This window comes from Pituophis catenifer, unplaced genomic scaffold, assembly GCF_029215685.1.
Source record: "Pituophis catenifer annectens isolate HBS135680 unplaced genomic scaffold, rPitCat1.0.hap2 SCAF_7, whole genome shotgun sequence".
NCBI classification, from domain to species: Eukaryota; Metazoa; Chordata; class Lepidosauria; order Squamata; family Colubridae; genus Pituophis; species Pituophis catenifer.
In genome coordinates this window covers 7,102,049-7,114,230 of record NW_027256887.1, presented here as the reverse complement: position 1 = coordinate 7,114,230, position 12,182 = coordinate 7,102,049, and the positions used below count along the sequence as shown (strand labels likewise).

At 45.2% G+C, this 12,182-nt stretch overlaps 1 protein-coding gene across 1 annotated transcript in view; it reads left to right on the top strand.

The window, feature by feature from the left end:
• DYRK4 (dual specificity tyrosine phosphorylation regulated kinase 4) overlaps positions 1–12,182 on the top strand; it is a 47,326-nt gene that overhangs the window by 22,056 nt on the left and 13,088 nt on the right. The window contains exons 10-13 of the mRNA XM_070946933.1: positions 2,254–2,390; positions 4,010–4,150; positions 5,954–6,092; positions 8,490–8,577. Coding sequence (XP_070803034.1) covers positions 2,254–2,390; positions 4,010–4,150; positions 5,954–6,092; positions 8,490–8,577 — 505 coding nt within the window. The remainder of the gene's footprint in view (positions 1–2,253; positions 2,391–4,009; positions 4,151–5,953; positions 6,093–8,489; positions 8,578–12,182) is intronic.

Genomic DNA, 12,182 nt, shown 5'->3' with positions numbered 1-12,182 from the left:
GTAATTATTGAGCTGTTTCTTTTGATGTACCAGGAGTGGGGAGAAGTTATCTCTCCTCTTCGTAAATAATAAACTCTTGGCAGGCAGCCACTAGGTTGTTGCCAAGTGCCGTTATCATAAGGAAAAGGATTTTGTCGGCTGGTTTGGTCTTTAACTCTTGAACGTCTGTTGGTGTGTGTGTGTGTGTGTGGTTGGGGACAGAACACAGTGGCAGACGGCCAGCGAAGAGGAGGAGGAACTGCCTTCTGCCCCTACGTGTTCTCGGATCAGGTGCAGAAGGCAGTTCCTCCTCCTCTTCGCTGGCCTTCTGCCACTGCGAGCTTTTCCCAGCTGGAGCTTCAGCCAAATCCCTTCCAGAGAAAAGGCAGGAGCAAGTAGAGTTCAGCCAGGCTACCCGGGAGGAGGAAGCCCCCCCACCCATCTTGATGGACTGCACCAGAAGCTGGCTATTTATCACAGCAGACAGATGGAGGCACAACGTATTTGTTTTCTAGCTGTGTGTTTTCTGTTCATCGTGGTTCCTGATTCACTCTGGATTGACACCGTGTTTGGAATTGAATTGTGTGTGTTGGAAAGCCTCTGGACTTTTCTTGCCTCGTGTGTGTGTGTGTGTGTGTGTGTGTGTGTGTGTATTTAAGCTTTGCCTGATGGATTTAAGTTGTGTCTGCGGGAATTACTTTGTTCGAACAACTTTCAAGGGCTTTGTGGACTATTGGGCCATTGTTCTGTGGACTAACCTGGATCTGCTTATGGCTGGGCTTAAGGGGGACAGTTCTGGGTTTTGGTGAAGGGAATTGCTGGGGAATATTAATAAACTCACTAAACCACAGTTAGTGGGCAGCACACTAGTCTAACCAAGAAAAGAACTAGGTGCTAGCTACTTCCAATACAGTGGTACCTCGGTAATCAACATTAGTTGACTCTGGAAAGCGTGATGAGCATCAAAAAAGATGAGTATCAAACACATTTTTCCAGTAGGAATGATGTAGCGAGTCACAAGGCAGCCGACGCCAACAAATTCTCATGCACACGAGCAAAGCGCCTGCGTGGAAGGCCGGGTGCATGCGCGGAAGGCACGCACGCACACACATTTTCGGTGCGCGGCGAACTGGTGGTAAAAAGTATGTGAAACCCACCTCTGATGAAAATGGGTTGAATACAACTTCAATGAGTTTCAAAACAGTTGGATACCAAGGTACCGCTCTGTTTGAGGGGCTGTCGCAAATAAGGGGGGAGTCACCCTATTATCCAAAGTACTTCTGGGCAGGATAAGAACTAACAGGTGGAAGATCATTAAAGAAGGTTCCAAGCCAGTGGTGAAATTCAGATTATTTTTTTACTACCAGTTCTGTGGACATGGCTTGGTGGGCATGGTGTGGCTTGGTGGGCATGGCTTGGTGGGGATGGCAGGGGAAGGATACTGCAAAATCCCCATTCCCTCCCCGCTCTTGAGGGAAGGATATTGCAAAATCTCCATTCCCACCCCCCTCCGGGGGAAGGATACTGCAAAATCCCCATTCCCTCCCCGCTCCTGGGGAAAGGATATTGCAAAATCTCCATTCCCACCCCATTCCAGGGGGAAGATACTGCAAACTCCCCATTCCCTTCCCACTTCAGGGGAAAGATAACTGCAAAATCCCCATTTCCTCCCCACTCCTGGAGGAAGGATATTGCGAAATCCCCATTCCCTCCCCGCTCCTGGAGGAAAGATATTGCAAAATTCCCATTCCCTCCCCACTCCTGGGGGAAGGATATTGCAAAATCTCCATTTCCACCCCACTCCAGGGGAAGGATACTGCAAAATCCCTTCTCGCTCCTGGGGGAAGGATATTGCAAAATCTCCATTCCCACCCCACTCCAGGGGAAGGATACTGCAAAATCCCCATTCCCTCCCCACTCCGGGGGAAAGGATATTGCAAAATCTCCATTTCCACCCCACTCTGGGGCCAGCAGGAGGTGGCATTTGCCGGTTCTCTGAACTACTCAAAATTTCCGCTACCGGTTCTCCAGAACCTGTCAGAACCTGCTGGATTTCATCCCTGCACCAAGCCTGCAACCTAGAACTAAGAAGAAACTTCCTAACATCGAGAACAATTGACCATCAGAACAGCTTGTCTCCAGAAGTTGAATGTTTTCCATCACTGGGACCTAGAATGACAATTTTTGCTTTTTTGCGTGTTTTGTGAATGTGGCATGAGAAATAGCGGAAACATATGCTAGGTTTACTTTGTACGTTGTTGTCACTCTGTGTAGGTACTAAGCGATCATATTGCATATAGATACGAAATCTTGGCTATAATTGGGAAAGGCTCCTTTGGCCATGTTGTGAAGTGTTTGGACCACAAGACCGGTGAAAAAGTTGCAGTGAAAATAATAAGGAACAAAAAGAGGTAGGATTGTCTTGAGTTCCTTTTGTTTTGTTTGACGTTTTATTAATAAAAAATAAAATACCGGAAACTAGTTGAATAGAGGATTGATTCCTCATTGGTTTTCGTTTAATTACGATTTATTGTCTTTAATGTGAGCGTTAATTTATAACCAGAAGATTAAAGGAAAAAAATTGGCAGCAAGCAAACCAAGAAAAATCATTCACACAGTTTGTTGCTATATTTTTCTGCCAAACATATTAGGGGGTGTATTTAAGTCCTTATAAATGCTTTCAGCTTTCGCTTGTAGATGGCAGAGGAAAATGTAATATTAAAAAGAGAAGATTATGGAACATAAGCAAAAGCCAATTAAGGAAGCAAAAGGCGACTAGCATTGGGTTAGAAAGGCCAGGTTATGTACCATAGTTTTTGGAGTATAAGACGCACCTTTTCCCCCCTAAAAGGGGGTGAAAATTTAGGTGCGTCTTATACACCGAATGTAGCCCCGCCCACCGACTGGCCCCCACCCTTTGGCCTCTGCCTCCCAGCAGTTTACCTCCTTTGCAGCAAGCAGCAAGAATAAACAGCCCATTTCAGCTTCAGCACAGCCTAATTAGCACAAGTTGATTGGATCGGCCTCCCAACTCTCAGCTGTTTTTCTCTCAGCTGTTTTGCGAGGGCCTCTGCTGCTTGCTGCAAGGAAGCAAATCAGTGGTGAAATCCAAATATTTTTACTACCAGTTCTGTAGGCGTGGTTTGGTGGGCATGGTGTGGCTCGGTAGGCATGGCTTGGTGGGCGTGGCAGGGGAAGGCTACTGCAAAATCTCCATTCCCACCCCACTCCAGGGGAAGGATACTGCAAAATCCTCTGGGGTCAGCCAGAGGTGGTATTTGTCGATTCTCCGAATTACTCAAAATTTCTGCTACCGGTTCTCCAAACTGCTCAAAATTTCTGTTACTCCAGAACCTGTCAGAACCTGCTGGATTTCACCCTGAAGAAGTAAAAATCTTGCTGGGAGCAGATTTTTTTTTTTCCTTGTGCTAATCAAGCTATGCTGAAAACAAAAATGAAAGTAAAGCAGGTTGTTTGCTGTTTGCTGCAATGAGGCAAAATTGCTGGGAGGCAGAGGCAGATTTCTTTTTTTGTTTGTTTTCCTCACCAAAAATGGTAGGTGTGTCTTATAGTCCGGAGCGTCTTATACTCCAAACAATACGGTATGTCTGCTTACATTAGCGCTTTATATTATGTCTAGTTTAATGAAAAGAAGGACTTGGGGAGACATGGTAGCAGTGTTCCAATATCTCAGGAGCTGCCACAAAGAAGAGGGAGTCCAGCTATTCTCCAAAGCACCTGAGGGCAGGACAAGAAGCAATGGGTGGAAACTAATCAAGGAGAGAACCAACCTAGAACTAAGGAGAAAATTCCTGACAGTTAGAACAATTAATCAGTGGAACAACTTGCCTCCAGAAGTTGTCAATGCTCCAACACTGGAAGTTTTTAAGAAGAGATTGGATAACCATTTGTCTGAAGTGGTGTAGGGTTTCCTGCCTAAGCAGGGGGTTGGACTAGAAGACCTCCAAGGTCCCTTCCAACTCTGTTATTCTAAATTCTAATATTGTGTCATTTTCTCCCTTCTATTCAGATTCCACAGTCAGGCTTTGGTTGAAGTTGGCATCTTAAATTCACTACGGCAAAAGGACCAAGATAATACATATAACGTCGTCCACATGAAAGAGTATTTTTGCTTCCGTAATCATTTCTGCATCTCCTTTGAATTATTAGGGTAAGGCACTGTTCTGCATCTCCAGTTAATACTTTCTATCGTGATTAAGTGTGAATTGGCTGGATCTTATTTTCTCAATCTTAGCAGTCCTTCATCTTAACAGCTTAGGCAGGATGGCATCGGCAGCTATAAATGAGACAGCTTCAGTTTTAGTACTGAATGCAAATGTTGTCGGTCAAATCAAACAAACAAACAAATAAATATAAGGGAGTTGACTCAGCAGCAAGAGAGTTTGGAAAGCCAATCTACTACATCAGGGGTGTCAAACTCAAGGCCCGAGGGCCGGATCCGGCCCACAGGGTGCTTAGATTTGGTCTGTGGGGCCACTTGGAAACAGTGGTGCCTCTGTCAGCAAAAATGGAGCTTGGGAGAGCCGCACGTAGCCCTCCTGACTTCTGTTTTCACTGGAAGAGGGTTGCAGGAGGCCGTCACAGCCGAAAATGGAGTTCGCAAGGGTCCATTTTTGCTGGCAGAGAATTTGGGCCACCATAGGCGCCCCCAATATGAGTGATGTCAAGCTGGCCAACCCTAACCCCTAACCCCTAAACCCTAAACCCTAAACCCTAATTCTAACCCTAACCCTAACACTAACACTAACCCTTAACTCCTAACCCCTAACCCCAACCCCTAACCCTAACTCAAGCCCTAACCCCTAACCCCTAACCCCTAACCCCTAACCCCTAACCCCTAACCCCTAACCCCTAACCCCTAACCCAAACCCAAACCCTAAACCCTAAACCCTAACCTTAACCGCTAACCCCTAACCCCTAACCTCAACCCCAAACCCTAAACCCTAACACTAACTCTAACCCTAACCCTAACCCTAACCCTAATCCTTAACTCCTAACCCTAACCCTAACCCCTAACCCCAACCCCTAACCCTAACTCAAGCCCTAACCCCTAACCCCTAACCCCTAACCTTAACCCCTAACCTCAACCCTAAACCCTAACTCTAACGCTAACCCTAACACTAACCCTAATCCTTAACTCCTAACCCCTAACCCCTAACCCCTAATCCCAACCCCTAACCCTAACTCAAACCCTAAACCCTAAACCCTAAACCCTGAACCCTAAACCCTAAACCCTAAACCCTAAACCCTAAACCCTAAACCCTAAACCCTAAACCCAAACCTAACCCCTAACCCCTAACCCCTAACCTCAACCCCTAACCCCTAACCCCTAACCCCAACCCCCACCCCAAACCCAAACCCTAAACCCTAACCCTAACCCCTAACCCTAGCCCTGCCCCCCTCCCGAAGTAAAACACAACCCTGATGCAGCTCTCAATGAAATCATGTTTGACACCCCTGTACTACACCATAACCCTGATTCTACAGGCAAAAGAGGAAAATGCAAATCCAGGTGCTTTATTTGTCTGAGCTAATCTTGTCAGCTTTGGCTCCTTGCCTATTAGGTGCTTATCTGGAGTTTCTGGTTGCTCTTTGAGAGTGGCCCAGTCTTTCTGAACAGATACAAAATCTCCATTCCTAAAGACTAACCTCTTCATGCTTCTGCTTGAGGCTGCTTTCCTATAGCAGGAAGATTGGGCCTGCTTTCTGCCTTTAAAATGTCTCTCCTCTTTGTCTTCAGGGGAAATATTATATTCTGCCTCTTCTTAATATTAAGAATAAAGAATGTTTTATTCTGCAGAGGGGAGAGACTTCCTACAATATCCTGAATGGTCTCAGAGACTTTGAACTGAATCACAGCTTTAAAAATTTCAAATAATTGAACTGCAGCTGTTTTCGTGCAGTGGCCTCTCCAGTCGCGTGTTGGTTAAAACTGCTGTTTCTCACCCCACAGTTTAAATTTATATGAATTAATCAAGAAAAATAATTTCCAAGGTTTTACTTTGGGCTTGATTCGCCGTTTCACCCATTGCATCTTAAGATGTTTGCAACTCTTATACACGGAAAAAATCATCCACTGTGATCTGAAGCCTGTAAGTACATATCCTTTCAGTACCGGTGAAGTTTTCAATGATGTTTGTATGATGTTTGGAAATTTAAAACGTTTTGGTGTAAGGAAGCTTTTTTCAGCACAGATGGGAATTCTAATTTTGTTAGGCATTGTCAATGCTTTGGATATGCTTAATGGACTTAAAGCTCAAGATAAATGATTTTTTTTCCTAGTGCAAGTCCCTTGTACCAGTAGTGGTTTTCACTTACCTTCACTACCGGTTCTGAACTGTGAGCACACCCGTGTGTGTGCTTGCTTCGCTCATGTGGGGTGCTTCTTTGCATGCGCAGAACCTTCTGTGTATGCGCAGAGCGTCCGTGATGACATCTGGGTGGGTGGGCGGAGCCTCCCACCACCACCACCACAAGCGGTTCGCTCGAACCGGGGTGAACCGGTAGAAACCCACCACTGCCTTCTACGTGCTATTATTGTTGTGCTGTAGATTTTACAAAATGCACTGATGTTACCTAGGACTGTAAGAAACTATCAAGCTCAGAGAGCACCAAGGACCCCTTGCTTGTTTGAGTCTCCATTGCCTTATACAAGAAATAACTTCCTTAACTACGGTACTATAGCAATAGCAATAGCATTTAGACTTATATACCGCTTTACAGTGCTTTACAGTCCTCTCTAAGCAGTTTACAAAGTTAGCATATTGCCCTGAGGTGGGTTTAAGCAGGTTCTGAACTGTTCTGGAGAACCGGTAGCAGAAATTTTGAGTAGTTCGGAGAACCGGTAGTAAAAATTCTGACTGGACCCGCCCCCATCTATTCTCTGCCTCCAAAGTCTCAGCTGATCGGGAGGAAATGGGGATTTTGCAGTAACCTTTCCCTGGATTGGGGAGGGAATGGAGATTTTACAGTATCCTTCCCCTGCCACGCCCACCAAGTCATGCCCACCAAGCCACACCCACAGAACCGGTAGTAAAAAAATTTGAAACCCACCACTGATATTGCCCCTCCACAATCTGGGTCCTCATTTGACCCACCTCGGAAGGATGGAAGGCTGAATCAACCTTGAGCCTGGTGAGATTTGAACTGCCAAATTGCAGGCAGCCAGCAATCAGCAGAAGTAGCTTGTAGTACTGCACTCTAAGCACTGCACCACCGTGGCTTATAAACTGCACAATTCATTGTTATTTTCTTTTTTAAAATATCTTTTATGTTGTCCTACGTCCTAGAGCAGTGGCCCTCAAACCTTTTGGGCATCAGGGATAGGTTCTGTGGAGAGAGGTTTTTCCGTGGACTGGAGGGAGCGTGGTTTCACATGCTGCCTGCATCCTGCGGATGGGGCTTTGCTTGTTTGTGTGGCCCGGTTTCTAGCATGCCACGGATTGGTGCCGGTCCACAAACCAGGGTCTGGGGACCCCTGATCTAGAGTTTTCTATTGGTAGCTTATCAATCTTTGACCCTAGAAAGATAGCGCACATAAACACAACTGCTTAGGAATGTAATATTTAGTACATAATTTTAATTTAAAATGCTAGAGAATTCCTGGAAGCCTGGCACTCTGTGGTATTCAGGAAACCAGCTTTACCTTATTAGGAATGAAGACAAAGACTATGAACATGCAAGACAGGATCATTTATTACAACTTTGCAAAGTGACTTTTCTCTCACAGGAAGAGAAAAGCAATTAAGCCTTTTCTTACAGATCTTTTATACAATTTTCAGAATACACAGGTCTGATACAACAGGATACGAGCATGTCCCTAGAGTCCAGTTTCAGATCTTATATAACATATTTAGCACATGTTCTGCCCCCTGGAAAATCCCCGCCTTTCCAGTAAAAATATCCTACTCAAAAATATTGCTTATGCTTGTGATATTATTATATGTGTACTTCCCCTTATTAATGAGGGCACGTTGACCCAAAAGAAGATTTCCTGCAAAACAAGCATAGTCTAAGAACATACATCAGCATTTAAGATCATACACAGGAATTACACAGTTCCTTCTCTCATGTTCTTAAGTCTTATTATTCTCTTAGCTAAATTATATAATCAGGTTATACAAGGTAAAATAAGGCACTTAAAATGGCGTAGCTCAGGTTATACTTTTTACAGGAATAATCCTTATTTCTCTCACACTCTGACAAATTGGCCATCAACAGACACATAGACATAAACGACATCTACCTACTGTGCAAAAGAGACAATCAACAAGCCTAAAAGGGAAGAAAAAGACCAAAACACTCCTCCACCAGCAATCAACACCCAGCAATCAAGACTCTCATATGGATCCTGTTTCCAGTTAAAGCTTGGTGACCTGAATAGGAAAAAAAAAATAATATGTCAACAGTTTGTTAACCTGATAGATAAAATTTACTGATATTTTCTCCCTTGGTCTTATTCTTATTATTTTTGTTTTTAAATTCTTTAGGAGAACATATTAATAAGCCAATCTTCAGCTGGACAAATTTCATTCAAAGTTATTGATTTTGGATCGAGCTGCTACGAACATCAAAGAGGTTTGCGGAGTCAAGTAGATACAATTTTTTAATTGATTTATTTTTTAATACTTTGGATTGATTTTGTTTATTCTATAGATGTAAATGAGAATGCAAAATGTTGACAGGGCAATCCTGTAGCATTTCCTTCTCTTGGTCAATGTTTTAGAGCTCATATAAGGGAGTCCGTGCCCGAGTAGCTATTTTTCTCATGAATACAGGTAGTCCTTGACTTACAACCACAATTGAGCCCAACATTTATGTTGTTAACTGAAGCATTTGTTAAATGTGTCACTTGACAACATGACCCAATGTTAAAATGGGTCTTGCCCCGTTTTACGACCTTTCTTGCCACGGTGGTTAAGTGAATCATTGCAGTTGTCAAGTTAATAACATGGTTGTTAAGTGAATCTGGCTTCCCCATGGACTTTGCTCGTCAGAAGGTCGCAAAAGGGGATCACGCGACCCCGGAACATGGCAACCGTCATATATATGAACCAGGTGCCAAGCATCCGAATTTTGATCACATCACCATGGGGATGCTGCAATGGTCGTAAGTGTGAAAAGCAGTCCTAAATCACTTTTTTTCAGGGCTGTTGTAACTTTGAATGGTCATTAAATGAATTGTCGTTAGTCGAGGACTACCTGTATATTGACGAAGGAAAAATAAGTGTCTGTCCTGTTTTCTTTCAGTGTCTCAGAATCTACATCCTAGATCAGTGTTGACCAAGTGCAGAAATGGGAGCGCTTGCGTGGTTGCCAGAAACTGGAAGAGCAGCCGCCCGGTACGCATGTGCATGCTGGGAAGATGATCTTCCGGTTTCCGATGGGCTCATGCGCACCGGCCAGCTGGTCTTCGTGCACATGTGTGCCAGAAACTGGAAGTTCGTCTTCCCGGCGCGCTCAGGCGCACTGGGCGGGCGGCCTTCTGGTTTCCAGCACTCCCACCAGTGGTGGGTTCCGCCCGGTTCCACCCAGTTCTGCCGAGTTGGTAGCGGTGACGATATGACATCACCGTATCGGTTCTTCCCCCCGCCCCCCCATGTTATTCTTACCTTTTATTTGGCCCCACCCCCAATCTATTGCTGCCTCCTGAGTCCCAGCTGATTGGCTAGAAGGAAAAAAACTGTTTAAACTCTTGCCGCGGGGCTTCAAAGGGCCGCCCTACAGCTGATCAGTGTTAAAAGGCAGTGTGGTGGTAGACTGGTGCCTCCAAAAACAAATGAGTAGACCGGTACAGCTCTGCAAGCAGTTAAAAGTCTGGTAGACCAGTACCTCTGCTAAATCCTAAAGAATTGTCACATGACGATCAAGCCACGTCCACAAAATAAGTCACGCCCACAGAACTGGTAGTAAAAAGTTTTAGAACCCACCCCTGACTCCCACGTGCGTGAAGACCAGCTGGCCAGTGCGCCGGAACCCAGAACTGCAACTGGTGACGGCTTGCGTGCCTAGAGAGATGGCTCTGTGTGCCACTTCCAGCACACATGCCTTAGGTTTGCCATCACAGTCCTAGATCCTATCTAAATCTTAACAGCTCTTATAACAGGTCAACTACATTCAGATAGGTATAGGTAGTCCTCAACTTACAGCAGTTCCTTTAGTGACGACGGCACTGAAAAATGTGACTTAAGACCATTTTTCAGAGTTACGACCTTTTCCAGCATCCCGATGACGATGTGATCAAAATTCGGACACTTGCCAACTGACTCATATTGATGATGGTCACAGTGTCCCTGGATCATGTGATCTCCTTTTGTGACTTTCTGACCAGCAAAGTCCATGGGGATTCACTTAACAACCGTGTGACTCACTTAACAACCGCAGTTGATTCACTTAACCACTCTGGCAACGAAAGTCGTGAAATGGGGCAAGACTCCCTTGACAAAATGTCTCGCTGAAAAACAGAAATTTGGGGCTCCATTGTGGTCGTAGGTCGAGGACTACCTGTACTCTGGGATTGAGCACTTGCAAATCCTGAATCAAAAGCCTCTCGTGATCAGTTTCTGAGTTGTCTCTGTTCAGACATGTCTTTGGGGGAAGGCAGGTGTATCCTGGGATGGACCTTGGACCATGGTCCCCATCAGGGGTGGCATTCACTTACTTTCCCTACCGGTTCACCAATGGGAGCGTGCTCATGCACCCGGTCTTCCGTGCATGCACTTTTCTGGCATGGACACCTTCTGTGCATGTGCCTGGCCTCAAAAATGTGCCTAAATAAGATGGCATGGAGCCGGGGTGGGTGGGCAAGCCCACCCATGATTTCCATTACCGGTTCAGGCAAACCGGTGTGAACTGGCTGAATACCAGCTCTGGTCCCCATTCAAGGAGAACGCTGTCCTTAGGGGGCTGTTGCTACAGGGCAGGGCCTCTGAAATTCATTTGGATTTAGTACTAATGGGGTATTTGAAAGATCTCTTCACCCAGAAAGTCAATGTAGGAGAAAAGCAGGCAGAGCTGAGAGGCAGAGTTAAGTGTGTCATCAGTTTAGAGTCATTATGTTGTCACAAATGGTCCATGTCCGATCCCTTCTGAATTCCATTAATTCTTAATTCCCTTAACGGTTGCTGGAATTGGGGATATCTAGTTTAATGAAAAGAAGGACTTGGAGAGACATGTTAACAGTGTTCCGATATCTCAGGGGCTGCCACAAAGAAGAGGGAGTCAAGCTATTCTCCAAAGCACCTGAGGGCAGGACAAGAAGCAATGGGTGGAAACTGATCAAGGAGAGAAGCAACTTAGAACTAAGGAGAAATTTCCTGACAGAACAATTAACCAGTGGAACAACTTCCCTCCAGGAGTTCTGAATTCTCCAACACTGGAAGTTTTTAAGAAGAGATTGGACAACCATTTGTCTGAAGTGGTATAGGGTTTCCTGCCTAAGCAGGGGGTTGGACTAGAAGACCTCCAAGGTCCCTTCCAACTCTGTTATTCTATTCTATTCTTATCTAGAACCAATTTAGTATTGAACTTTTAATTGACTAGATTCTCGTTTTATAGGCTTGAGCAATAAATCCACTGAACTGCAACTTAACACATGGTCGCGATCCTTTTGCCCCTGACATTAATTTAGTCAGTTGCAATTCAGAAGATGTATCGTTCACGCCTCTACACAAGAATCTAGTCAACTGAAGTTCAGTACTAAACTGTTACCAGATAAGGGTCAGTGGAATTCAAGATTTGGACCATTTGTGGCGACGTAAAGATTCTAAATTTATGACATGCTTAACTCCACCACCACCACCACCCCCAGCTCTGCCTTCTCGCCTCCTACAGATTCATTGTCTGGATCAGAGTTTAGATCAGAGTTCCCCAACCTTTTTGGCTTTGTGGATTGGCGGGGATAGGAGAAGGGTTGATTCCGCGTGAGTGGCGAGTAAGCACGTGCAGCTTCATTTGTGTGAGCAACGGGCATGCGTGCCCCCCACTCATGCAAATGGAACATGCATGCATGCGCTCACTGTTTGCGCAAGTGGGGGTGTGTACACATGCTCATCTGCCACTTCTGCAGCCCGGGTTTTAAATGGCTTAAGGCCCAGAGATGGGTCACGTCCTGGAGAGTTGGGGATCCCTGGCTTATATCACCAGTTTGGGGCTCAGAAGAAGCATTGGGTGTTTCTAACAAG